Here is a 25,547-nt window from a genome sequence, read left to right as displayed (position 1 = left end):
GGTTGGGAACAGAGAGAACTTGTCATTTTAACTGGTTTTTTTCCCTAGCTTGTTTTCTTCTACCTAAAAATAACTATGAGTACTCATTTATTCAGCAGTAATTTTAGTATTCACCCAAATGGTTTGGAACTGTGTTGGATACCAAAGAGGATGTTAAAAATATGAGACAGCCTCAATGATTGACATATAAAGGGTTACCAGTGCTGTTACAGAGTTAAATAGCTACTGAGATAATGTTATCCCTGCCAAAAAGTACTGATTTTGTCCAAGTGAATGTTCCTGTTAATTGAAGGAAATGTAGTCAGAGAGACTTAAATTAGAATTCTAACTTTTTTACATACTAGTTTTATATAAGCTTAATGTCTGAACCTGCACTTCCTGTCTATAAAGATAAATTATAATAGCCACCTTGCAGAGCTGTTGTGAAAATCAGGTACTATGTAAAGCCCAGCGTTTATCACAGTTTGACACTGAGCTAGTAAGTGCTGTGATGATGGTAGTGATAACAACTGGGACCTGGAGAACCCAGGGTGATTATAAAGGCCCAGCTAAAGAAAGAAGCCCAAGTGGTGTAACCAGGAAGAATAGCTGACAGTTAGTAATCAAGTTGTTTTACAACAGTAACAGAACTGGAGTTTACATAAAACAGCGGATCAGGACAAGTAGCGTCTGCCAGGATTCAGGATTCACAAGACAGGTCAGAAGGTTAAACTAAACCAGCGCCTGGAACGAAGGAAGGGATTGGGACACAGAAATCAGACACCTGTCAGAATTTGAAGACCAAATCAGAAATAAACTATGAGAGCAGATTAGGTCATAATCTGCCCTAAGAGCTGCAGTCAGTTTTGTTGACGGTGAGGCATCACTGTGTTCTGGATGCTTTTGTTCTTTGATAGGTCATGGCTGTGCCCTTTCTGTGGTTCCTAGACCCACCTTTTATACCATAGTTGGGACATGATTATGATTTAAGTGATTAAATAACAGGATAAACCACTGTATGAATAAGCTCTTTTTGTTATTGTTGCTTCTCAATCAACTTTATTGCGTATACTTTACATACAATAAAAATGCACCCATTTTCAGTGAACAGTTCAGTAAATTTTGACAGATTTATAAACCTTTGTAACCTCTACTGTGACAAAAATATAGAATATTTTAATCACCCCCAAAAATTCCCTCATTTCCTTTTGCAGTCAGTCTCCCTCCCCAGCTCCAGGCCCTAGGCAACCATTCATCTGCTTTCCGTTATCATAGATTAGATTTTCCTTCCCTAGAATTTCTTACAAATGGTCTTTATATAATATTTAATTTATATTTATATAAATAGTATCATACAATATTTACTCTTTTGTATCTTCTTTCACTCAACATAATGCTTTTGAGATTCATCCAGTAATTTGTTCCTTTTTATTGCTGAATATTATTCCATTGCATGGATATATAATTTGTTAATTCATTTGTCTTTTGATAGACATTTTGGTTGTTTCCAGTTTGAGGCTATTATGAATGAAGCTCTGTGACAATTCATGTACAAGTCTTTGTGTGCACCTATGTTTTCATTTCCCTTGAGAAAATATCTAGGGATTGCTGGGTTGTACGATAAATATATGATTAACTTTATAAGAAACTGCCAGTGTTATGAAGTACTTGTACTATTTTATATGCCCACCAGCAGTGAATGCGAGTTCTATTTGCTCCACATCTCTGACAAAAATTGGTGTTGTCAGTATTTTTTTAGTCATTCTGGTAAGTTTATGATATCTCATTATGTAATTGCATTCCTGTGATGGCTAATATTATTGAAGTGTTTTTTCTCATGTGCTGTTGGCCATTCGTATATCTTCCTTTATAAACTGTCTTTTCAATTCTGTTGCCCATTTTTATTAGGTTGTTTGTCTTATTATTATTTATATATGTTTTATATAATGTTCTGGATATATGTGTTCTGTTTATACGTTCTGGGTACTAGCCCTTTATCAGATATATGTATTATAAATACTTTCTCCCAGTCTGCCTTTCTTTTCCGTTTTTAACGGTGACTTTTGAAGAGCAGAGTTTTTTATTTTGTTGGTGTGTACTTTATCAGTTTTTTCTTACATGATTCATGTTTTTTGTATCCTATTCAAAAGGTTGCAAAGATTTTCTCCTGTATTTTTTTCCTAGGAATTTTATAGTCATAGCTTTGTATATTTAGGTCTGTGATCTCCCCTACTAGTCTATAAGTTCCTTAAAGATAAAGGCCGTGCCTGATTTACATCTATATTTTCTGTAGTGGTTGGTAGTCTAATCAATATTTGTTGAATGAAGAAATAAATGAGTATGACTTCATGGTAGATAATGATGATGGTAAGATAAGGACAGATAGCTAGGCCCGAGGCTGCTGTATCTGTTTCTTCTTGGCTGCTGTGATCTGTGGGCTTGAATTACTTCTGTGCTTTTGACTTATTTCATCAGCCTATTCTAACTGGGAAAAAATCTCTGTCAGAAAATGCATTAATGAACTTAGAATAATATTATATTGGGTCTATTTAGATATTTTAAAGTACCCTTATTATATGAAAGTAAATTTTGATTTTATATTTCCATGTTGGTATGAATTCAGAAAATTTTGTGTCTTTTAAAAAAATCAAAATTTAAAAAATTCACCTGTAGGGCCGGCCCCGGTGCTTAGCAGTTAACTGCGCACGCTCTGCTGCTGGTGGCCTGGGTTCAGATCCCGGGCGTGCACCGACACACCGCTTCTCCGGCCCTGCTGAGGCCGAGTCCCACATACAGCAACTAGCAGGATGTGCAACTATGACCTACAACTATCTACTGGGGCTTTGGAGGCGCAAAAAAAAAAAGGAGGAGGATTGGCAGTAGATGTTAGCTCAGAGCCGGTCTCTTTCAGCAAAAAAAAAAAAAAAGAGGAGGATTAGCATGGATATTAGCTCAGGGCTGATCTTCCTCACAAAAACAAAAAAATTCACCTGTGAACTATGTACATGAATTATAGAAGCCACAGAAACACTTCTGTGTATTTTACTTTACTAAAATAGATTTGTTCCTTTTTATACAAAATAAAAGGAAACTTCATCTTTGCTCCTCTAGAAAAAATTGCTAATAAAGAAACTCAGCCATGGTTTTTCCTTTTCTCTCACTAGTAGAAATTGGTGACAAATAAGCTTAGTCACATAAATTGGTTTATTTTCACATTATTTTTATTTCTCTTGATGTTTAACACCCACTTTCTCTCTCATGATATAGCCCTACACTGAAAAAATTAAATTCCTGTTTTGCCACTTGAAACGGATGCACAGGACAGATAAATAGACAAGTGTCACATAAATCTCTACAATTTAGAGAATATGCAAAACCTGAGCCAGCCTTATTTCACATTTAAGAGGCAGATTTAGTGTATGAATTATGATAGAGATTGGGAGATAAAGATAAAAACCTAAAAGTTTTTGTTTCTGAAACATCATTTAGTGACTTTTGCTTAGTTTTTGCAACTGGATAATTATTCTGTGCTTTCCTCCTGATTCTACTTCAGGACAGTATAGTATGAGGTTCAATGAGAACATCTCAATTCTAGGCAGACAGTACTTTAGGAACTACTATACAAAGAGTTATCTCAAAGTTTTTCATGCATGCCCCTTGTAGCCAAAATATGTGTTTGATTTGATAATACTGGTGTTTCATATATAGCTGTTAAGGGTTGGGTGTGACTTGAGAATTTGAAGATAACTGCTTAGTTCAGTCCAAAGTCTCTCTACCTTGTGTGTAGATCATCCCATGATCCATATCATTAAGAGTATTTGTTTTTAGTATCTGTACGGTATTCACTGTTTCTTTGTGCCATTTAGAGACATATTTGTAAGTGAAGCCAAATCAAAAGATGGAGGCACTATCATTTCATCATGTATCTGTTTTGAATATTCCTTCTCCGGAAGCCAGGATCATTGAAGAATAGTTGGTCCATTTTCATCTTTAGAAGATAATGAATAAGATGGCTATAGTTTGCCCAGGGATGAGTTAAGAGCCTAGAAAAGCCTGATTCTGAGAGTTATACATGCATATGGATGCGTAACAAAATGTTAATAAAAGCTAGAAACATGATTTACTGAATAATTCTTAGGTTGTACATCAGTGCCTTTCAGAAAGAGAACCATTTTATCAGAAGAAGGGAGCTATGCCTGCAAACACGAAGTAGGGCATTAGTTTTATAAAGAGGGGTATAAGAGAGGGAAGGAGAGCCACAGAGGCCTGGCATGGCAGAGCAGTAGCTGTGGGAAAAATAGAACGTGTATGACCAGGCACTGGAACAAATTCAGAAGCTATACCCAACAAGTCTGTCCTCCATTGGTCTCTTCCTTCGTGTCCCATATTCTGAACACACATTTTTTTCAGTTAATTATCTTCTGCATTAATTGAGATTTCAACAGTCTACTTTGGTGCTGGACATTATAAAACTTACTGCAATAATGGAAATGTTCTGTATTTGCCCTGTCCAGTATAATAGCCACTAGCTGCCTGTGGCTGTTGAGCACTTGAAATGTGGCTAGTATGACTGAGGAACTGAATTTTTATTATTAATTTTATTTCTTTTTAATTAGTGTAAATTTAAATAGTCACATGTGGCTAGTGGCCACCATATTTGAACAGTGCAGATTTAGTTGGCTTCTGCCCAGATTGTAAAGCATTGAAGTCACCTGTGTCATATGTCTTTTGGAGGTTTCTGTTGCCCTTAGCATAGTAATAATGCTGGGCAAGTGTAGGTATTCAGTATGTATTAGAATTTGTTGAATTAAACTGAATGGACAGTCAGAGAGGGGAAAGGTAGGAAGCTTGAAGAACCGAGTGGTGTCCTGGTAAGTGTTTTGGGCTCTGGTGCTAATGCCTGCCCTTTAGTTTTAGTATAATTTTGTCATTTTACTTTTTTATTGTGTTTCATTAAGTTGCCCATCTTGACTCTTTTTGGTGTCTAAATATTGCATAGACACAGTATTAAACTTTTAAAGAGATGTATAGGTAAAGTATAAAGAATAATAATACACTCAACACCCGGCTCCTCCTAGAATGTTTTGTTTCTTTAGTCTCCTGTATGTCCTTTTCTAATCACATCCCCATTCCTCCCTGTGAGAAGTAGCCACTAGCCTCAATTTTGCGTTTATCATTTCTTTTGTTTATAGTCTCATCACATATGTTCATATTTATAAACAATACATTGTTTAGTTTTATAAGTTTGTGAATTTTATGTAAATGGAATCATCTGTATGTATTCTTCTATGACTTACTTTATTCCCTTAACATTATATTCCTGACAACATCCATGTTGTTACGTTATATTCCTAAGTTATATCCATGTTGTATAGTCTATTCATTTTCACTGCTGTAGGATATTCTTTTGTATGAATATGCCACAAATTATCTATTTTATTATTGATGGATATTTTTTCCTACTGTTTTGCTAGTGCATGCAAGTGCAGCTGTAAATCTCTGTATATGTCCCTTGGTATACATGTGAAAGAAAGACTTACTGCAGGGTTCAAAAGAACATTTCTCTATTCTTTGTGTGTGTGTGTGTGTGTGTGTGTGTCTTTGTCGTCGTCTTCTTCCCCCTCCTCCCCCTTCCTCTCTCCACCTTCCCCCACCCCATCTCTTCCCTCTCCTTCCTCTTCCTCCTCTTCTAGAATTTGGGGAAAATGAATGCAGAGTAATAGAGATTTTTCTGTATTATTTCTATAAGCTAAGTGTTCCTTTAAAAGCATTTGCGTTTGGTTCTAGTCTGCCGTGGTCTCTTTGTGCTTTTGTGTTCGTAGACCAAGCTCTGATTTGGAGTCTGTCAAGAATATGAGAAATGTTTTATATTATTCATAATGTATAGCTTATGCTATACTATATAGTAAACTTATATAGTAACTATATATATATAGTTATATATATATATATATAAAACTATATAGTAAAGTTATGCAAATGGTACTTTTTTGTGAAATAACACCTTTTGTATCAATTATTTGTGCCTTTTACTTTCTTTTTTTTTTTTTTAATTTTATTTATTTATTTTTTTCCCCCAAAGCCCCAGTAGATAGTTGTATGTCATAGATGCACCTCCTTCTAGTTGCTGTACGTGGTACACGGCCTCAGCATGGCCGGAGAAGCGGTGCATCGGTGCGCGCCCGGGATCCGAACCCGGGCCACCAGCAGCGGAGCGCGCGCAGTTAACCGCTAAGCCACAGGGCTGGTCCATGTGCCTTTTACTTTCAATCATAATTGGTCATTAGAAGGTCTAGATCAGTGGTTCTCAACTCTGGCTTTTCATTAAGATGTCTGAGGAGCTTTTTAAAAAATAGAAGTGCATCATATTTCAGATCAAGCCCCCAGGAAAACGAATTTAATTGGTCTGGGGGGTGGGACTGGGCATCAAGATTGTTTTTTGAAGTACCATAGGTTATTCTACTATGCAGCCAGAATTGAGAACTGCTCTAGATCATTTGTTCTCAAAGTGTTGTCCTTGGACCAGCATGACCTGGGAATTTGTAGAAATATAAACTCTCAGGCTTACATTAAGACCTACCGAAGCAGAAACTCTGAGGGTGGGGTCCAGTAAGCTGTGTTTTAACAAGTCCCTGCTGATGCTTAATGCATGCTGAAGTTTTAGAACCCCTGCTCTAGATCGTCTGAGCATTTGTCACAAAGCCTCCTTTTACTTAGGTCCACCCTTTTAGGGTCCACAATGTTCCACAGTGGCTCTGGACCTAAAAGTAGCTAAAGGAAGGGGGAGGGAAAGAAGATGCCACAAGAGAAGTCAAGCTCAGGTAAATCCCTGAGCTTGAGCAAAAGTGGCCACAGCAAAAAGAGCTATAAAGTATATTGGATGTATTACCATTTTTTGTAACCGAAAATGGAATGAAAATGTAACCTGATTGACCATCAATGCGTATAAATGACTATCCCCTTTCCACTAAGGAGCTGTAGATGGAGGAAAGCATAGACGGAAAAGAGCAGCTGTAACTGGTGGGAAGTGGCGGTCGCAGAGACAGCAAGTGGAAGAAGGGTGAGTCAGGAGCAGCCGCCAAGAAGGGAGTGACCATGTTGTATAGAGGGGCAAAGCCGCCTGGATAACCATGATGTTGAAGTGCAGAACTTCTCTTTGGAGCGTATGATAGTGTTATGTGGGTTTCTGGAGCTGTTGATCATCTGTGCTGCACTTCCTTAGTTTTGAAGAGTGCGCACATGCAGCACAACAGAAAGTGGGCAGTGTAGTCAAACTGCTTTGCTTAAAGCCAGCTTTGCTGTGCTACTCTGGACTAGGTACTTAACTTGTCTAAGCCTCGGTTTCTGCAGTTGTGAAGTGAAGTGAAATCACCTGCCTCATAGGGTAGCAAGGATGAAATAAAACATGTGTAAAGTGCCTGATGGACAATTAGTTTCAATAAACTTTTAAAAAATTTCATTGTGATAAAATACACATAACGTGAAATTTACTATTAGTGACATCGTGCAACCCAACACACTATCTAGTTCCAGAACATTTTTATTACCCCAAAAGGAAACCTCATACCCATGAAGCAGTCACTCTCCATTATCCCTTCTCCCCAGCCCTTGGCAGTCATTCTTCTGCTTTCTGTCTCTATGGATTTGCCTATTCTGGATATTTCATAGAAATGAAATCATAAAATGTCTCCTTTTGTGTCTGCCTTCTTTCATTTAGTATAATGTTTTCAAGGTTCATCTGTATTGTAGGATATATTAGTACTTTGTTCCTCTTTATGTCTGAGTAATATTCCATTGTATGGATGTACTACATTTGGTTTATCCATTAATCCATTGATGAACATTTGGGTTATTTCTACTTTTTGGCTATTATGAATAATGCAGCTGTGAACATTCATGTAAAAGGTTTTGTTTGAACACTCATTTTTATTTCTTTGGGGTATATACTCAGGAGTAGAATTGCTGGATCAAATGGTAATTCTATGTTTTACTTTTTGAGGAATCACCAAACTTTTCCACAGCAGCTGCACAATTTTCCATTCCCACCAGCAATGTACAAGGAGTTTCTACACATCCTTACCAACACATATTATTGTCCATTTTTTTAAATTATAGCCATCAAGAAACTTTCTAAAAAAGTATATTGATTAGGGAGGGATCTAAACTATTTTTAGAGTTGTGGTTCTTAATCAGGGGTTCACATAATAATTACTTGTGGAACATTTACATATACTCATGGCCAGGACCCTCCCTAGATTTTCTGGATGGCAGCCTCCAGAGATAAAGCCTAGAATTAATACTCCTCATTAAGAACCATTGCTTAAGGTAGTGGCTCTCAAAGTTTGGTCTGGGGATCTCTGGGGCTCCCTGAGACTCTTTTCAGGCAAATCCTTTGAGATTAAAACTATTTTCATAATAATATAAAACAGTATTTGCCTTTTTCATTTTCATTCTCTCGTGAGTGTACCAGAAGTTTTCCAGATTGAATGCATAAGCAGATATGAGAATCCAGCTGTCTTCTATTAAGCCAGATATGAAAGAGATTTACAAAAATGTTAACAGTGCCACTCCTCTTATGAATTTTTATTTAAAAAATGTTCGTCATGACTTATGGGTTTATTGTTTTTAAAGAAATAATTTTTTTTTAATTTCTCAGTTTTAATGGTAAACATTGATAGACATAACCTACATAAACAAAATCTCTTTGAGATCTGCAGTAATTGAAAGTATTAAGAGGTCTTGAGATCAACCAAATGAGAGCTGTAGACCTGTGGAAAGGAAGGAGACAAAAAGATAGCTATTACCATTTGTCGAACACTTACCATATAGTTAATATGAGGTTCAGCTTTTTGTGTATTTTGTTTCATCTTTATAATAACACCATGACATATGTATACTTAACCCTGTTTTCACATGAGGAAATTTAGTCTCAAAGTTAACTTGGCTAGTTGATAACTGAAGGAGCCAGGATTTCAATTTAGGTCTTTAGAGTACATGCTCTTAATTGCTTCCATAACCTTAAAAAAGTAAGGGTCATCTGTACAGAACTTGAGCCCAGGAAACTGTTGAGAGTTCAATGCCATAATGAATCGTCTACCTCTGTAGGATCAGGCCTCAAAAAAGGTAACCTTTGAAATCTTTGTAGACTTAAATAACATGTAAATACCATGTGGTGCACGTACCTAAATTAAAGTACTCACTTGTAATTCTCTTTAGCAGTCCTGAATACAAGGACCGCTACATATGAGAAATGTGAGAGGGATAATCTAGGCATGAATAGATGCAGTTCGTAAAATTTATCTTTTTTGGAAAGACGATTTTAGCATCTTGTTGAAACATGAGGATAAATATTCAGTTAGAAAGAACAATCAGCAAATTGTGACGCTTTAGGAAAATGTTATTTTCTAAGACCTCGTAACCAGTCAGTCAGTCCTCTGAAGAGCTCGTCATTGCAGGAATGATGAAGTGGCAGTAATTGTTCTCATTTGTTGGTGTCCACTCTGGTTCTTTACCAGGTGCTGCTCTGTTTACACAGAATGAGACTTATGGTAGTTTTTTTCATGTGGTAATATTTCAGTTGCTCAAAAAATAAAATCTGGGCCGGCCCCGTGGCTTAGCGGTTAAGTGCGCGCACTCCGCTGCTGGCGGCCCCGGTTCAGATCCCGGGCGCGCACCGACGCACCGCTGCTCCGGCCATGCTGAGGCCGCGTCCCACATACCGCAACTAGAAGGATGTGCAACTATGACGTACAACTATCTACTGGGGCTTTGGGGGGAAAATAAATAAATAAATAAAATCTTTAAAAAAATAAAATAAAATCTTTGCTAATTAGAGAAGTTCACCTGATCTAGTCCTTTTCAAAGATTTACTTGTAGCCTACAGAATAAAAACTAATATGTGGGCACTCACTTTTCAAAAAACTGATTCTTTATCTCCCAGTGCCTTCTGTGAAAAATTATTTCAGAGAATAGAATTTTTTGTTTAGTAGTTGATATTCTGTTTACCATCTTCCTCTTCTTATTTTTCTATCCTCACCCCCATCCCAATGCTGTTTCGAAGATTCAGTTTGGAGATCAGCATATTTTATGGAAAATGACCTATTTCCTTATTTGACAAATATTAATTGTCTAATGTGTGTGTGTTGGGCACTTGGTTAAGACAGATACTATAATGAACCAAAAAAGTAGATAAGGTTGCTCATGAAATTTAGAGTCTAATGAAGGAGATGGACATTAAGCAAATAATCACATCTATATATGTCAGTTTTTTTGTTTTGAAAGGTGCTGTGAACAGTAATATGTGGTGTTATTAAAGAGCCTAATGGGAGGATTGACTAGGAAGGTTGGAAGAAGACTGAAGCCAAAGTGAGGGATTGGGGAAAGTGTGGGTTCTGTTTGTGACAAGTGAAAGGATCAGCTAAGCAGATGGATATATAATTCTGGAGCTTAGAAAAGAAGTCTGGGCAGGAGATACAAATTTGTGAATTGTGTGCCAATAGGTAGTTAATTGAAATCATTGGCTGAGGTGAGATCATTTAGGGAGAATGTATACAGTGAGAAAAGAAGAGAGCCTAGGACTAACTTTTGAGGAATGCTAGTGTTTAATGAACAGCCAGAGTAGAATGTAGAAGGAGGCAGAGGTGGAGGTCAGATAAATAGGAAGAAAACTAGGAGAATACAGTGTTAAATATTTCAAGAGGAGAGAGTATTTCAAGGAGCATCAAATAAAATCCAGACTCTCCTTGCTGCGGCTTACAAGCAAGGCCCTGTGTGTTCTGATCCCTTCCTGCCTCTTGACCTTATCTCTTACCATTCATCTGGCTGCTGGCCTACTTTTGTTCTTTAAAAATGTCAGGTTCTTTCCTACCTCGGCATCTATGTGCTTGGTGTTTCCTTTGCTGGAATGTCATCTCCTCAGAAAAGAGTAGCCAACCCACACTCCCTTCAGCAGGATTGTTGTCAGACTCCATCAAACTTTGAATCTCATCATAAAATTAAGATTAAATTTTGCTTGGGCCTCAAATTCAGTTCCAAATCAAATATTGAGGACATGTTAAAGAAAATTTAATTTTGCAGAAATGTTTAGCAAAGAATTAGTTAAAGAATTTTTAGATTTTAGAGTGCATCCTCCCTAAGGCATCTTGACATGAATTGACGAAATGGTGAGAGCTACATCTCTTTTATACCGTTCCACGAAGTATATTGCAGGATTGTCAGAGGAATAAGGGAAAGCTGAAAAGGAGATGACTGGAGTCCACTCTGTTGGGCATGTAGAAATAATGAATGACAAATACGTCACAATATTGATAGTCCAGTGGAAACAAAGCAGTAGTAAAATAGATGATGATTTTTTGAATGGTAGGAATACCACTTGACAAAGACTATTTTAAAAGCCAGTTTAAAGCTGTCTGTGAGTTCGCTTCATTTCATGTTAATAAGCGTTTACTGAACTGGCAATAAAGAAGTGATAGGAGGTTGGGAGTGGGGGGGCCTTAGGGAAAGTTGCTGATCCAACTTATGCTGAATGATAAGTTCTTTCCCAGCTAAAGAACAGTAATTCCTCTATTCTTACAAAATATAAAGCTTAGCTCTTAAATTTCAGAGCAAGAAAGAGCAAGCAATCAGTAACCATTTTAGAGTAATCCGTTTGCCAATTTAGGGCTTCGTAAAACTCCACACAAGGAAGAAAACGACCTTTGTCGAACCTTTTTTTTGGTAACTTTACTTTTTATTTTTAAAAAGCCATTTTTGTAGCTATCTTAGTTGATGTGTATTGAGTGTACTTTTGTTATCTTAAACATCAACTCCAAGCTCATGGACTTTCCTTATATAGCTTTCCTCTCTCCATAATTTGGCACGAGAATGCTTTCTAGTGCTGAATGTTTTCTTTTTCTGCTGGTCTCTTCTCAAGCAGTACTGGCCTTTCACCTGGTTTTGTATCTTATTTTAGAAATGGCCTTGTTCTCAGACCTTATTTTAAACGTTGGTTGGTCCAAGCCTTGCTGCAAGTGGCTTTCATTTGAAGACAGAGAAAAAGAAAAAATCAGCATAAATTAAAATAAGAGCAATTTCACATGGACCTAGAAACAAAATTATTGCAAAAGATACTAGAGATTAATAACAAGCTGCTCCCATCTCCCACTCATGTAAGAATTTGAAGTCCAGAAAAACTAGATGATTTGCTAAAGGTTACAAAATATTGATGAAAATTTATCATTTTCATTATTTACATGAAGGCAACATATCCTAGAAAGCTATAATTTTAACATGTAAAGCAAATAAGCTATTCATAAGGAAGGGAAATATACCAAACTACTTACCCTAGTTATCTTTGAGAAGGGAGGGATGTATTACAAATTTTTCTTTCTAATTTTCTGAGTTTATCAGTGTTTAGTTATGAGCATGATTATTTTAATCTCGTGATTAAGGCTGTGACCATTAGGAATCAGACCTGGATTTGAATCTGGCCTCCACCACTTCTTAGACTATGACTGTATAACTTTGGGGAAAGCTTATTAACCTCTCTGAACTTCAATTTCTTAGCCCGAAAAATAGAAGTAACAATACACACTTGATTGAGTTAATAATACACACTTGATTGAGTTAACGATAAAGGCGTTAACTCTAAGGTTTTTACATCTATTGCCTGGCCCACAAGGGGCACTTGCTAATGGTACCCACTGTCACTACCATACTGCCACCACCGCTACTTTTATAATAGGACACTCATTATTGAATGATTGAAACATTCATCTGCTTAAAGACTAGAAACTGAATTAGGCAATTTTTCAACATATAAAATGAGCTGGAAGCAGCTCATTTTATCTTTCTGTTAAATCAAAGGAAGCAATTAATCAAAAGTTAATTGTTAAGCAAAGGTTATTAGTTTTTACTTACTCTATTAGAATAATACTTAACTCTTAGGTTCTTCATTCGGAGCCTGGTCCTTACTTTAATTAAAATAAAAATCCATGATCCTCTTCTATATTTTATACTAAACAGCTTACCTTCCATTGCTAGGGAAAATCACTAACCACTGTTAAGTAAAAAATTCCTATCGCTACTCATCTTGGAGTACCCTACATAGAATTGCCATGTGAGAAGCAGATGCCCTTGTGACTTGAATTTGTAGTTCATTTTAGAAACCACTGTCTTCTCTGTACCTAGTACCTTCATACAAATAACATGTCTCTTCTGAACAGCAATCCCATTGGCCTTCCTTGTAGTTCAGGAAGATAACTGCCCATTTCTTGGAAGTCTCCCTCAAAGCCCCCAAAGTAAATTTCACTTATGCCACCTAGTTTTTATTTATGCCCTGGAAAATCTCAATAAAATATCCTTTATTGTTAGTGAATATCTGTATATACAATTTCTTGTGATGCAATACCAAAAAGAAATGTCATTTTATTTATTTATATACACTACCTAGAGACTGTGTAGTCACAGATTGGAAACTCAAGGCCTTATAATTTTTTAATTTATTGTTTGGGACAGATCTAGATTGTTTGACCCATTTTAGGTACTGAGTAACAGCCACAGTAAAATATATCTGAGCATTTTTCTGTACATTATTTGTAATGTTACTATTTGTGAGGATGTTTTGTGCTTTTCCAGTTTACAACTGAGGAAGCCTGTCATCGTTAGTACTCATTCATTCAACATGAGCAGCTGTTTTATGTTAGGCACTGGAGATGCAAATATGAATAAAACATGATTCCTGCTCTGGAAGATTTCATAGTTTACTAGGGGAGAAAGATACTAAAATACATAATTACATTTCAAAGTGATACATTCTATATAATAAATAGATGAACAAAGTGTTATCCTCATGTCAGGTTACAAAGAGAAAGTGACATTTGAGCCAAGTCTTGAAAGATAGATGGGAATTTGCCATTTGGAGAGAGAGGAGCAGGAGGTGGGCTCCTAGAGTAGGAAACAGCCTAAGCAAAGGCTTAAAGGTGTGCAGGGGCATGCTGTGTAAGGAGAAGTCTTCAATGCGGCTAGGAAAAGGCTTTGTGAAGGAAAAGTCAGGTCAAAGGTTGGAATTTTATCCTTTGAGCAGTGGGGAATCATAAAGATTGTTAAATTAGGGCTGATGAAATCAGGTTTGAGTTTGAAAACTCATAGTAGTTTGGGGCTGGAGGAAGAAAGACTGGTAACAGACACCAATTAAAAAGCTGTTGTAGGGGCCGGCCCCGTGGCCTAGTGGTTGAGTTCGGCACTCTCCACTTCAGTAGCCCGGGTTCCAGGGTTCGGACCCCAGGGGCAGGCCTGCACCACTTGTCAGCCATGCTGTGGCAGTGACCCGTGTACCAAGTAGAGGAAGATTGGCACAGATGTTAGCTCAGGGCAAATCTTCCTCAGCAAAAAAAAAAAAAACAAACAAAACTGTTGTAGTGTTCCAAGCAAGACACAAGAGTTTACACTAAGACAGTATCTGGAGATAAAGAAGTCTCTAGATTTGAAAGAGTTTTCCTAGGTGTAAACAATATAATTTTGTGATCAATATGATACAGGAAATTGGGCAGTGCAGGAGGGGTGAGGGACCTGGTTTGGGTGACTAGCTGGATTAACCGAGATTAACAGAGCTGGAGAAATGTAAAAAGAAAAACAGAATTGTTCATTGTTTTGTTTTTTGTTTGTTTTTGTGAGTAGGGCAAGAGTTTTCATTTTGCCAAGGCAGGTTCAGTGTTTTCAGGAACATTCTAGGAGGCAAGTCTGGATCTGAATCTTGGGAGAGAGGTTACCATAGTAATATTTTTGAGTTCTTACTGTTTATTTTTCCATTAAAAACTAAGGTTCTCAGAGGTTAACTGACCCTGGTCTCAGGAAGGTGGCTGTAGAACCAAAACGTAAATTTCTAAGCTTCTTACCAGCTAGGCCTTATCTAAAATGGCCTTTTGAAAGAAAAAGTAAATCTCTTGATTTCCACTATAACTGTTTTACTGTTTCATCTCCCAGAGTATCTTTACTTAAAAAAACAACCCAACAAAAAATGGTACTGGTATGTATATCCACAATCCATCTATTTTCTGCACTATGGTTTCTCATTTTACTGTTATTTGACTGCTGACAGACAAATGAAGAGTGCTCACTGTAATAGCTAAGGAGCACTGAACCTCTTGTTTTGTTCTACCAAAACTTAAAATTCAAAGATTAGATAGCCCTCAGGAAATATTCATTACTCCATATTTGCCTGATCTAATCTCAGTTGTTGCCCTGTTTCCATATGGGGGAGACTGACTAGAAGTGTTAAAGAATGAAGGTGTAGTGTCTACTTCTCTGTAGGAATTTAATTGTAAGAATTTCTTTATTTCCGTCTGGATTGTTGAGCTATAGTCCTTCATGAAAACCATAAAAAGAGTAGACAGTTCTTCAAAATCCATCCTCACCCCCAGATTTCAGGTGGTTATGGAGGACTCGGGCAGGCTTTGAACAAGACAAATCACTACACACCAGATATTCTTTTCTCACGTTTAAAAAATAATTAGCACACCTTATGCACATAAAATTCTAGTTTAACTATTACTATCTAGATTCTCTGTGTGGCTTCTTGGGCTGTGGTATTTTTCCTTTACTTTGTTCTCAATTGCTGTGAAATGTAGTTGCCCGCTGTTTAAGGCAGCTGCAGTAGAGTGCACCCAGAAGTGGTTGTTATTCTATATTTAGTAAGCCATAGGGTTTGTAAAGCATTTGCAAATTCCTTTGGGATAAAGTGGTTTCTATAAATGTAACATTTTTAATGAAACTATTATTATCATCCATTAGAGAAATATAACAGCTAATATGAGTGGATTTGTGGACAAGACAGACATAAAACTTTTTTCTTAAGAGCTCACTGAGTATTTTAAATACTATTAATTAATCATGTGAATCCTATTTTTATACTCTGAATGTTGAATTGCAGAGCTTTTACTCAAGTGTTTACCTTTGGTCCAACATTCCGAGCGGAGAATTCTCAGAGCCGGAGACACCTGGCAGAGTTTTACATGGTAGAAGCCGAGATTTCTTTTGTTGATAGCCTTCAAGATCTCATGCAGGTAGGTATGCAAGTTTTAAAATACAGTCACGTGTCGCTTAACGATGGGGATATGTTCTGAGAAATGTGTTGTTAGGTGATTTTGTTGTGTGAACATCATAGAGTGCATTTACACACACCTAGGTGGTATAGCCTACTACACACCTAGGCTATATGGTACTGATCTTATGGGACCACCGTCAGATATGTGTCTGTCATTGAGCAAACATGGTTATGCACCACATGAGTTTCTAAATATTAGGCATCTGTGACATTAAAATGCTTCTGTATACATTTTTACCTCGGACATCTGTGCATTACAGGTGTTCATAGAGTGAAGAAGATGGAGAACTACTTAATTTAATAAGCATCTACTGAATTCCTTTAGTGTAATAATAGTTTAAAGTACAAGAGTCAGACAGATTTAAGTTCATATCCGAGCTCTGCCGTTAACTTTATGATGTTTCTTAACCTTAGTGGTCCTTAGCTTTCTCAACTGTAAAATGAGAATAATAGTACCTATTCCATAAGGTTATTGTGAGGAGTACATGAAATAATATATATAATGTAAAGCTCCTAAAAAGGGTTCTGGCACATAGCAGGCTCAGTAAGTAGTAGCTCCTGCTATTTGCTAGGCAAATAAAACATCTTTATAGTTAGAGAAACATCTATACAGCTATATTACAAAGCATCCACAGGAGCTGTCAGAGCTCTGTTTGTGGAGCAAGGGATAAGGCTGGAGAGAGAGTCAAGAGTCAGATCATGAAAGACAGACCTCATATTTAAATGCCATCCTAAGGAGTTTGAACTTAATCTAATTTTTTTTTTCCCCCAAAGCCCCAGTAGATAGTTGTATGTCATAACTGCACATCATTCTAGTCGCTGCATGTGAGACGCGGCCTCAGCATGGCCGGAGAAACCATGTGCTGGTGCGCACCTGGGATCCGAACCCGGGCCGCCAGCAGCAGAGTGCGCACACTTAACCGCTAAACCACAGGGCCAGCCCTGAACTTAATCTGAAAGGTAAAGGAGAGAGAGTTCTTAGTTGGGAAAGGCCATGGTCAGAGTTATATGTTAGAAACATCTCTCTAGCAGCAATATGAAGAATGATTTAGAGGGAGATAAAAATAGGGATGGGAGCCCTTTTAGGAGGTGGTGGCCATAATCCAGATAGAGCACACAAGCTCCTGAGTTGGATGGACCAGGATTTGATTCTTAGCTCCACCACTTACTTGCTATGTGACCTTAGACGAGGGACTTAATTTCTGTGAGCCTCAGTTTCCTCATCTATAAAATGGGAATAATAATTCCTACATCATAGAGAAGTTCAGTGGATTAGACAGATAATATATATATAAGGCACTTAGCATAGTTCATGGCACCTAGTAAGTACCCAGAAATTGTTAACTGTTGTTATTATGAATTCTCTATCCAATACCATTTTGGTTAATTTCTTAGTTTGGATTTGTAATTACAGCATGTTTATTTTAGCAGTTTTCATCAACGCTCACTTTTATTCATTTATATATCTTTCTACTCTGATTCACCCAGTAAATGACCCAATTCCAGTTAAAAAATACATATACCACCAAGTAGAATGGACTCACTATTTTATGATCTTATCTTAGGTTGGATTTCCTGGTAAACAAATTCTGCAGAGATTTGCAGGTGGGGGATTATTCGGGAATGCTTTGGAGAACACCACCTGTGAGGAAAGGAGGCAAGCAGCATTGGGCAGAGGGAAAAATTGAACTGTGATGCACTTGCAAACATGGGCCTTAGCAAATTCTGTGAGCAACTTTGGAGCTGGAATGGTCCTTCATAGTTGTCCCACATGAAGGCAAGGGGGTGGGCCTTTGTGTCTCCCCCCTTCAGCCAGTCATTGGAGAGGGGCTTGACTTGGGAAGAGGCTAACCTTGGGTAAGACAGCAGTCTTGGCCTGGACAGTTCCCGAGGAGGGACTCAACTGTGAACCATCAGCAGTTAATATTCCCAGCAGGTAAAGCTCTTGGTCCTGAAGGAGTGTTCTGGCCACCCACCACAGTGTCCACTTAGATGCTCCTTTAACATCTCCCATTGATTGTTCTAGATCAGTGTCCACCAGGGGACATTTTTGGTTGCCCCTACTAGGGGCAGTAGTAGGATTGGGGGAGTAGGGGAGAGTGGTTCCTACTGGCATCTAGTGGGTAAAGGCTTAGGGATGCTGCTCAACATCCTACAATGCACAGTCCCCTCCCCCTCCACAAAGAATTATTTGGCCAAAAATGTCACTAGTAACACTGTTAAGTAACCCTTTTCTAGATTATAGGGATTCAAGATGTGAGTCTCACAAGGTGTTAGTAAAATTTCTTAAGCAGCTTTCAGTTTGAGCCCACTACCCAATTCTGTATTATTATTTTACTCAGGCAATGAGAGTATTGTAAGGAATTGAACCACACGTTTTACCTCCCTGTTTCTGCCTTGACCCTGACTCTACTGCGCCAACATAGATACCAGAGGGAAAAATTACAAAGACAATACATAAATTGTGTTAGAATTTATTAAACCTTATAATCTTTGCTCTATAATTACATATTCTGTAATTAAATAATTTTTATTTGGTACTCCACTGAGTGGCACTCAAGGCATACTCTGTTGAATGATTTAATTAATTTAAATATAAATTTTTTTCCTAAAAACAGAAGAAAAAAGGGCCGGCCCTGTGGCTTAGCGGTTAAGTGCGCGCGCTCCACTGCTGGCGGCCCAGGTTCGGATCCCAGGCGCACACCAACACACCACTTCTCCGGCCATGCTGACGCCGAGTCCCACATACAGCAACTAGAAGGATGTGCAGCTGTGACATACAACTATCTACTGGGGCTTTGGGGGAAAAAATAAATAAATAAAATTTAAAAAAAAGAAGAAAAAAGTATGCTCCCCCCAAAGTAATCTTCTGCTTCTCTTAATTTTTTCCCTTTTATAAATTACATTCTGTGGAAATTATTATCTTGATGAAGAGCAGTCCCTTAAAGATTGAATCATAATATTATAACAAAGGATTTTTTCCACTCATGAAGCAGGTATAAGCAGTTGAATATTACTATTTTAATGCCATTGAATAATATATTTTTAAAAACATCTGAGGGTTATGCTAACTCTCAGTTAAGTTTCTGTTTTCCTCAAATATATTTATAGAGCATAGTCTGAAAGTGAAGGTTAGAGAAGCCAGTGATTTTCTTCTTCACTGGAAATTTACTGCTCATGAAAGATACCGATTTAACAACCCCAGTGGTCAAAGTCTTCATCTTACAGATAGGCGTATGGCGTCCCTCGGCAGTGCAGGCATACTGCCCAATCGGCCTGTTCTTTTTTCCTCCCAGTACAAGTCAGCTTGTTCTTTTTTCCTTCCAATACACATCGGCTTTTTTTAGTGACTGAGGGATATGACCCTTCATAAATCATTCAGTTACTTAGTGATTGCTTTATCTCACTGCTAGATTGAAGGTGATATAGCCTCAAGGCAAAAGATCTTTAGCCTCCTTTTGCTCTTCTTCCATGAACTTATTCCTTATTCCTATACAAAATATATGTAAATATAAAAATGTAAAATATATATAAAATAGAAAAATATTTTGTATATATAAAAAAATAAATGTATCTGGTAGTCACTCCGTAATTAAGTACTTTCCTATATCTGATCATTGTTAAATTACTTCAGTAGATGCTTATGTCCCTGCTGTGTTTCCAGCCTTGATAGGATATCCCCGTGATGCAGGAGAGGAAAGGAAGGTACCTGCCTCTGAGGCAGCCTGTACTCTATAAATGTATCTATCTTTACGAGTACAACATTTGGAGGTCCTACTATGATCTCACTGACTGCAGAGCAAAAATTCTAGTTCCAATTAAAAATGTTTTAGAAATATTTTCCATTCCAATCACTTTTTTCTTCTAAAAACAAGTTTTTCCCATGAGACTTCTATGGACACCCCAGGCAGAATGAATTCTTACATACTGATGTGTGTTGTATAATGATTTGTGTTATTTTTACTTTATGCTTTAGCAAAGCAAAAGTGTATATATTTAGATGTGGCTGTATCTCATTGCTTCTCTAATTTTAAAGCTTACTTTCATTTGCCAATGAGCAAATGAAGCGCTTTTCAAAGTGTCTCACTCTTCACAACAACTGATGTTTGTTGTGTGCTTCTCTGACCAGGTACTGAGCTAAGTCTTATACATAGATTATCTCTTTGGATTTTCACAACAATCCTGTAAGCTAGGTACTGTTATTATCCTGACTCTACAAGTGAGGTATATTGAAATTTAGAGAGGCATCAGTCAGTTTCAGCTGTTCATTTGACATCCCACTTCAATACCAGTATTGAGGGCCGGCCCTGTGGCTTAGTGGTTAAGTGCGCACGCTCCGCTGCTGGCGGCCCGGGTTCAGATCCCGGGCGCGCACCAACGCACCGCTTCTCCCGCCATGCTGAGGCCGAGTCCCACATACAGCAACTAGAAGGATGTGCAACCACGACATACAACTATCTGCTGGGGCTTTGGGGGAATAAATAAATAAATAAATAAAATTAATACCAGTATTGAAACTGTTAACAAAAGATTCAAATATTTTTCTTTCTTTTTTTTTTTTTTTACCACCTCTGAGAAGAAGTTGTGATGCCTCCTCTGATCAATCTGGAAAACTGAACTAACTTGCTCTAGTATATTCAGGGATTAAGAGGCATAATGGATTTATAGTTACTAAAACCTGAGAGCAGTCCTTATAGGGCCCTAACCAGGTTTTTCATATAAAGTAGCTTACTTGTCAGGCAATTCTGTGTCATCTCTCTCAGGTTATGGAGAGGCTCTTCAAGACGGCAACAATGATGGTTCTCTCAAATTGTCCTAAAGATGTTGAACTCTGTCACAGATTCATAGCTCCTGGCCAAAAGGTAATTAGTTTTGTGGATAAAGCCCAATATATCTACTCTTTAAATATGTTAATTACATATAATGAATATAATTACATTTAATTAATTTTCTTTTTTCTCTTTTCTTACCAAGGACAGATTAGAAAATATGCTAAAAAACAACTTTTTAATGTAAGTAGATATTATATTTTCTCTGAACTTTATTCATACTTTATCATCACATTTTTCATTAAATTTTTTGTTTATATATCTGCTTATCACACTCCCTAGACTCGAGGAAGGCCCATGTTTTAATTATTTTTATAGCTTGTGTCTGGTTCATAGCTGATAATCAATGTTTTGTGAATAAATAAATGAATAAATCATAGCAACATAAATGAACGTAGTAATTATTAACTGTATTAATACAATTCAAACTAATTCTAACTTTAGTAATCAAAAATTTGCTTGATTAAAAAACAGACTTTTAAAATACGCACATGTAATGTCTACCCCTCAGTTTTTCTCTGTTTCAGTCTTTCTTTTTCTTCTTTACCTTCACTTGCTAAAATCTGATAATATATTCTATACTGGTTTTTAGCCACTTTTTTTAAACCTAAGGAGCTGTATTTTAAGTATAACACATACATTATTGCTTCATTTCCACTATAATCCTATTCAAGTAGTGCTTGATATTGGACTGTTTATTCCACCAACCATATTAATCAGATAGGCTGTTCCTTTTCACAGTTTATTAAAAAACACATACTTGATATGGAAAAAGAACAGTAAGTAACCTCTTCATATATAGTACCAAAAACATATATAAGACTTAAAGTATTTAGTGTATTTACAGTGTATACAGGAAGTAAGTTTGATACTCAGAAGAATAGAAAATTGTTTCTGAACATAAGTTGGTATCATTCTTCACTTGCTATCTTTGGGTTTAGGAGGTTTTTGTTCCGGAAGATAAGGATTCAACCTGTCCTTGAGAAGGTGAATGAGAAAAACTTGGCCAGCTTGACTGAGCTGAGGTTTCAGGTATCAGCCTAGCCAGCCCTTCATGCTACAAGTTAAAAGTGATGAGTCAGTGAGCCTGAAGGAACACCAAGGCAGCAGACGTGGGATCAGAAAAGGAGGAAGTAGTCAGGAGCCCTGTGATAGAGAATCGAAATGTAGTGAAGTACAAGTGAAGGCCTTTGAGGTTTTTCTTTCACTTAAATGTATATCGAATACTTACTGTGTGCCAGGCCTTGTTTTCAAATCTGAAAACTGTCTTAAAGCAGTGAACAAAGCAGATAAAATTCCCTGCCTTCATTGAGCTTACTTTTCTGGCGAAGGTAATACCAGCCAAGAAACAAGATAAATAAGTAAAACATATAGTCTGTGAGAATGAGTAATATTAAGGGGAGAAAAAAACCCAGAGAAGAGAAAGAAGAGTGAGGAGGTAGAAATTTTAGATAGCGTAGCAGGGAAGATCTCACTGAGATGATTTTTGAGGAAAGAACTAAAGAAAGTAAGAAGACTAATTATATGGCTGTGTGGGAAAAACATATTCCAGGCAGGGGGAATAGCAAGTACAAAGGCTCTGAGGTGGTGGCATGCCTGGTGTGTTCAAGTAATAGTGAGGAGTGAATAAGGGAAAAGGATAATAGAAGATTACAGTAAGAAAGGAGAGCCGTGGGAAAGTCACGTGGGACCTTGTAGGTCACTGTGAGGAGTTTGGGTTTTTACTTGAGTGAGATAGGGAAGCCATTGAAGGGTTCTGCCCAGAGGTTGACAAGCTCTGAATTGGATTTAACAGGATCACTTTGGGCGCTTGTTGAGAATAGGCAGTCGTAGGACAAGAGAGAACAGAAAACCAACTAGGACATTATTACAGTCATCTAGGAGATCATAACTGGTGGTTTGGACCATGTATTAATCAGAGTTCTCCAGAGAAACAAGACCAACATGATGTGTATACACAGCCATGCTTTGCTTAACAACAGAGATAAGTTCTGAGAAATGCGTCATTAGATGGTTTGTTGTGTGAACATAATAGAGGTACTTACACAAACCTGGATGGTATAGCCTACTATACACCTAAGCTATATGGTACTAATCTTATGGGACCACCGTGGTATATGCAGTCTGTCACTGAAAGACTGAAACGTCTTTATACAGTGCGTGTGACTGTATAAAGATTTATTTTAAGGAATTAGCTCACACAGTTGTGGAGGCTTGGCAAGTTCAAGATCTAGTGGAGTAATCTAGCAGGCCAGAGACTCAGGGGAGAGTTGCAGTTTGAGTCCAAAGGTGTTCTGCTAGCAGAATTTCTTCTTTCTTGGGAGAGACCAGTCTTTTTTCTGTGAGAGCCTCCAACTGCTTGGATGTGGCCCACCCACATTATGGAGGGTAATCTGCTTTACTTAGAGTCCACTGATTTAAATATTAATCTCATCCAAAAGACACCTTCACAGAAACGTCCTGAATAATGTTTGATCAAATATCCAAGTACCATAGCCCAGCCAAGTTGACACATAAAATAAACCATCCCAGACCACGATGATAGCAATGGAAGTAGAGAGAAGTTGTCCTGTTCTGGATATATTTTAAAGATAGAGCAAACGGGATTTGCTGAAAAGTGAGAGAGAGAGAGAAGAAGAGTCGAGGGTGATTTCAGGCTTTTGTCATATATTGCTGTAAAAATAGAGTTGCTGGGCCGGCCCTGTGGCTTGGTGGTTAAGTGCGTGCGCTGTGATGCTGGCGGCCCGGGTTCGGATCCCGGGTGTGCATCAAGGCACCACTTCTCTGTCCAGCCAGAGGCCGAGTCCCACATACAGCAACTAGAAGGATGTGCAGCTGTGACAGACAACTATGTACTGGGGCTTTGGGGGCAAAAAATAAATAAAAATCTTAAAAAAAAAAAAAAAAAAAAAAAAAAAGAGTTGCCATTAACTGAGATCGAGAAAGCCATTACAGTAGCAGGGTATTTGGGGGAGAGAGGAGAGGTTATCAGGAACATCATCATCAGGTATCATGTTAAGATTGAGATGCTTTCAGACATCCTGTTGTAGATGTTGTGTGGGTGGTTTGAGTGTACAGATCTGGAGTTTATAGGCGAGTTCTGGACATAAGTATATTGATAAAAGTAGTAATTAAGTAGATAAGAAAAGAAGTAATTTGGGCATCCCAAGGAGCCTGTGCTGGTGACAGAAAACCAGGGAGAAGATCTTAACAGAAGTTATCCAACTCCTATCTAATGAATAAGATCTAAGATGGGGAAAAAAAATATCCACCATTTATTGAATATTTACTATGTGCCAGACAGTGATAAACTTCACATACATTAGTAGTTCATTTTATCTTCACAACAGCTCTGTGAGTAGTTGTTATTACCATTTTATAGATGAAGAATCAACTTAAGGAGATTCAGTAAGTGAAAGATGAAATGGAGCATCCAACTCATCCTCACCTGATTTCAAAGCTCATGCTTTCAACCACCCTAGTTTCTGTATTCAAAAGGGCACTGGAATTAATGCTAGAGTAGTTGTAGCTCCCCGACTATCCTTATGACCCTTACGTATCCCTTAACTGTTGTGCTTGGGAGTCCATATCTGTAAAACACTGGAGCTGGGAAATGACCTCGTGGGCTGTGCCGAATCAATCATTGCCATCACCATCATCCATTCCACACAGCACAAATTGTAGTTGTGGTTTAAATTTATATATGTGATTATTTGGTGTCTGTCACCTCCATGGGGTCAGGGGCCTGTTTATTTTGCTTACTATTATACCTCCGGTGCTTAGCATAGTGCCTCTAACAGGAACTCAGTAAATATTTATTGAATAACTGGGTGAATGGATAAATGACATTTGAGTAACCATGGGGGTGAGGGAATTGTCCTTTAGGCTAGGTCCTTTCCCTGAGATTTCCTGTTAACTCATATTATTTACTTTAGGCACTGAGTGTAGTGAACTCTGATTCAGAGGACCTGGATTCTAATCCTGGCTCTACCACTTATTAGCCATTAATGAATGAATTGGTATTTTTTTAACAAATATTTATTGACTACCTACTATGAGTTAGGCACTGTGCGAGTCATTGAGGATTCAGTAGTGAAAATAGGCATGGATTGGTCCTTTTATGGAGTTTAAAATCTAGAGAAAAAGATGAATAGTTAAATATTTGCATGAATAATTATTTAATTTACAACTATGAACTTGATTAATAGTAAATCTTTAACCTTTCTGATCTTCAGTTTCCTCATCTATAAAGTGATAAGTTGTCTGTCTTATATTGTTGAAAGGATCAAATGACCATACTATATAAGCAGTATGTCAAACTAGATAACTTGAAAACACTCCTGCTGCAAAACATCTAAAAATGCTAGTTAAAATGTAAAATCCTTTTAAATCCATTGTTGAGTTTACGAGAAAGTAAGAGAAGTTCCAAGAGCTAGAAATGAAGAGGGAACCAAACACCAGAGGGGTATACATAAATGACATAATGCTGAAGATTCTCAGGATGGAGGGTACAGGAGATGGAGGAGGATTTGCCAGTCTTGGAAACCAGAGATTTTAATAACCCTGAGAGGACATCAGAGTTGACGAGAAGCGGTGCGTGGGTGCGCGCCCGGGATCCGAACCCGGGCCGCCAGCAGCGGAGCGCTCGCACTTAACCG

At 37.7% G+C, this 25,547-nt stretch overlaps 1 protein-coding gene across 4 annotated transcripts in view; it reads left to right on the top strand.

Moving 5' to 3' along the window:
* NARS2 (asparaginyl-tRNA synthetase 2, mitochondrial) overlaps positions 1 to 25,547 on the top strand; it is a 170,473-nt gene that overhangs the window by 60,933 nt on the left and 83,993 nt on the right. For 3 of the 4 annotated variants that reach the window (XM_087433513.1, XM_004434042.2, XM_087433514.1), the window contains 3 exons: positions 15,887 to 16,019; positions 20,824 to 20,922; positions 21,035 to 21,072. In XM_087433513.1, coding sequence (XP_087289639.1) covers positions 15,887 to 16,019; positions 20,824 to 20,922; positions 21,035 to 21,072 — 270 coding nt within the window. The remainder of the gene's footprint in view (positions 1 to 15,886; positions 16,020 to 20,823; positions 20,923 to 21,034; positions 21,073 to 25,547) is intronic. The other variant, XM_087433515.1, reaches the window with a different exon arrangement.

Source organism: Ceratotherium simum, chromosome 7 (genome assembly GCF_057802395.1).
Source record: "Ceratotherium simum simum isolate JZ-2026a chromosome 7, ASM5780239v1, whole genome shotgun sequence".
NCBI lineage: Eukaryota > Metazoa > Chordata > Mammalia > Perissodactyla > Rhinocerotidae > Ceratotherium > Ceratotherium simum.
This window is presented reverse-complemented; position numbering and strand designations above follow the sequence as displayed.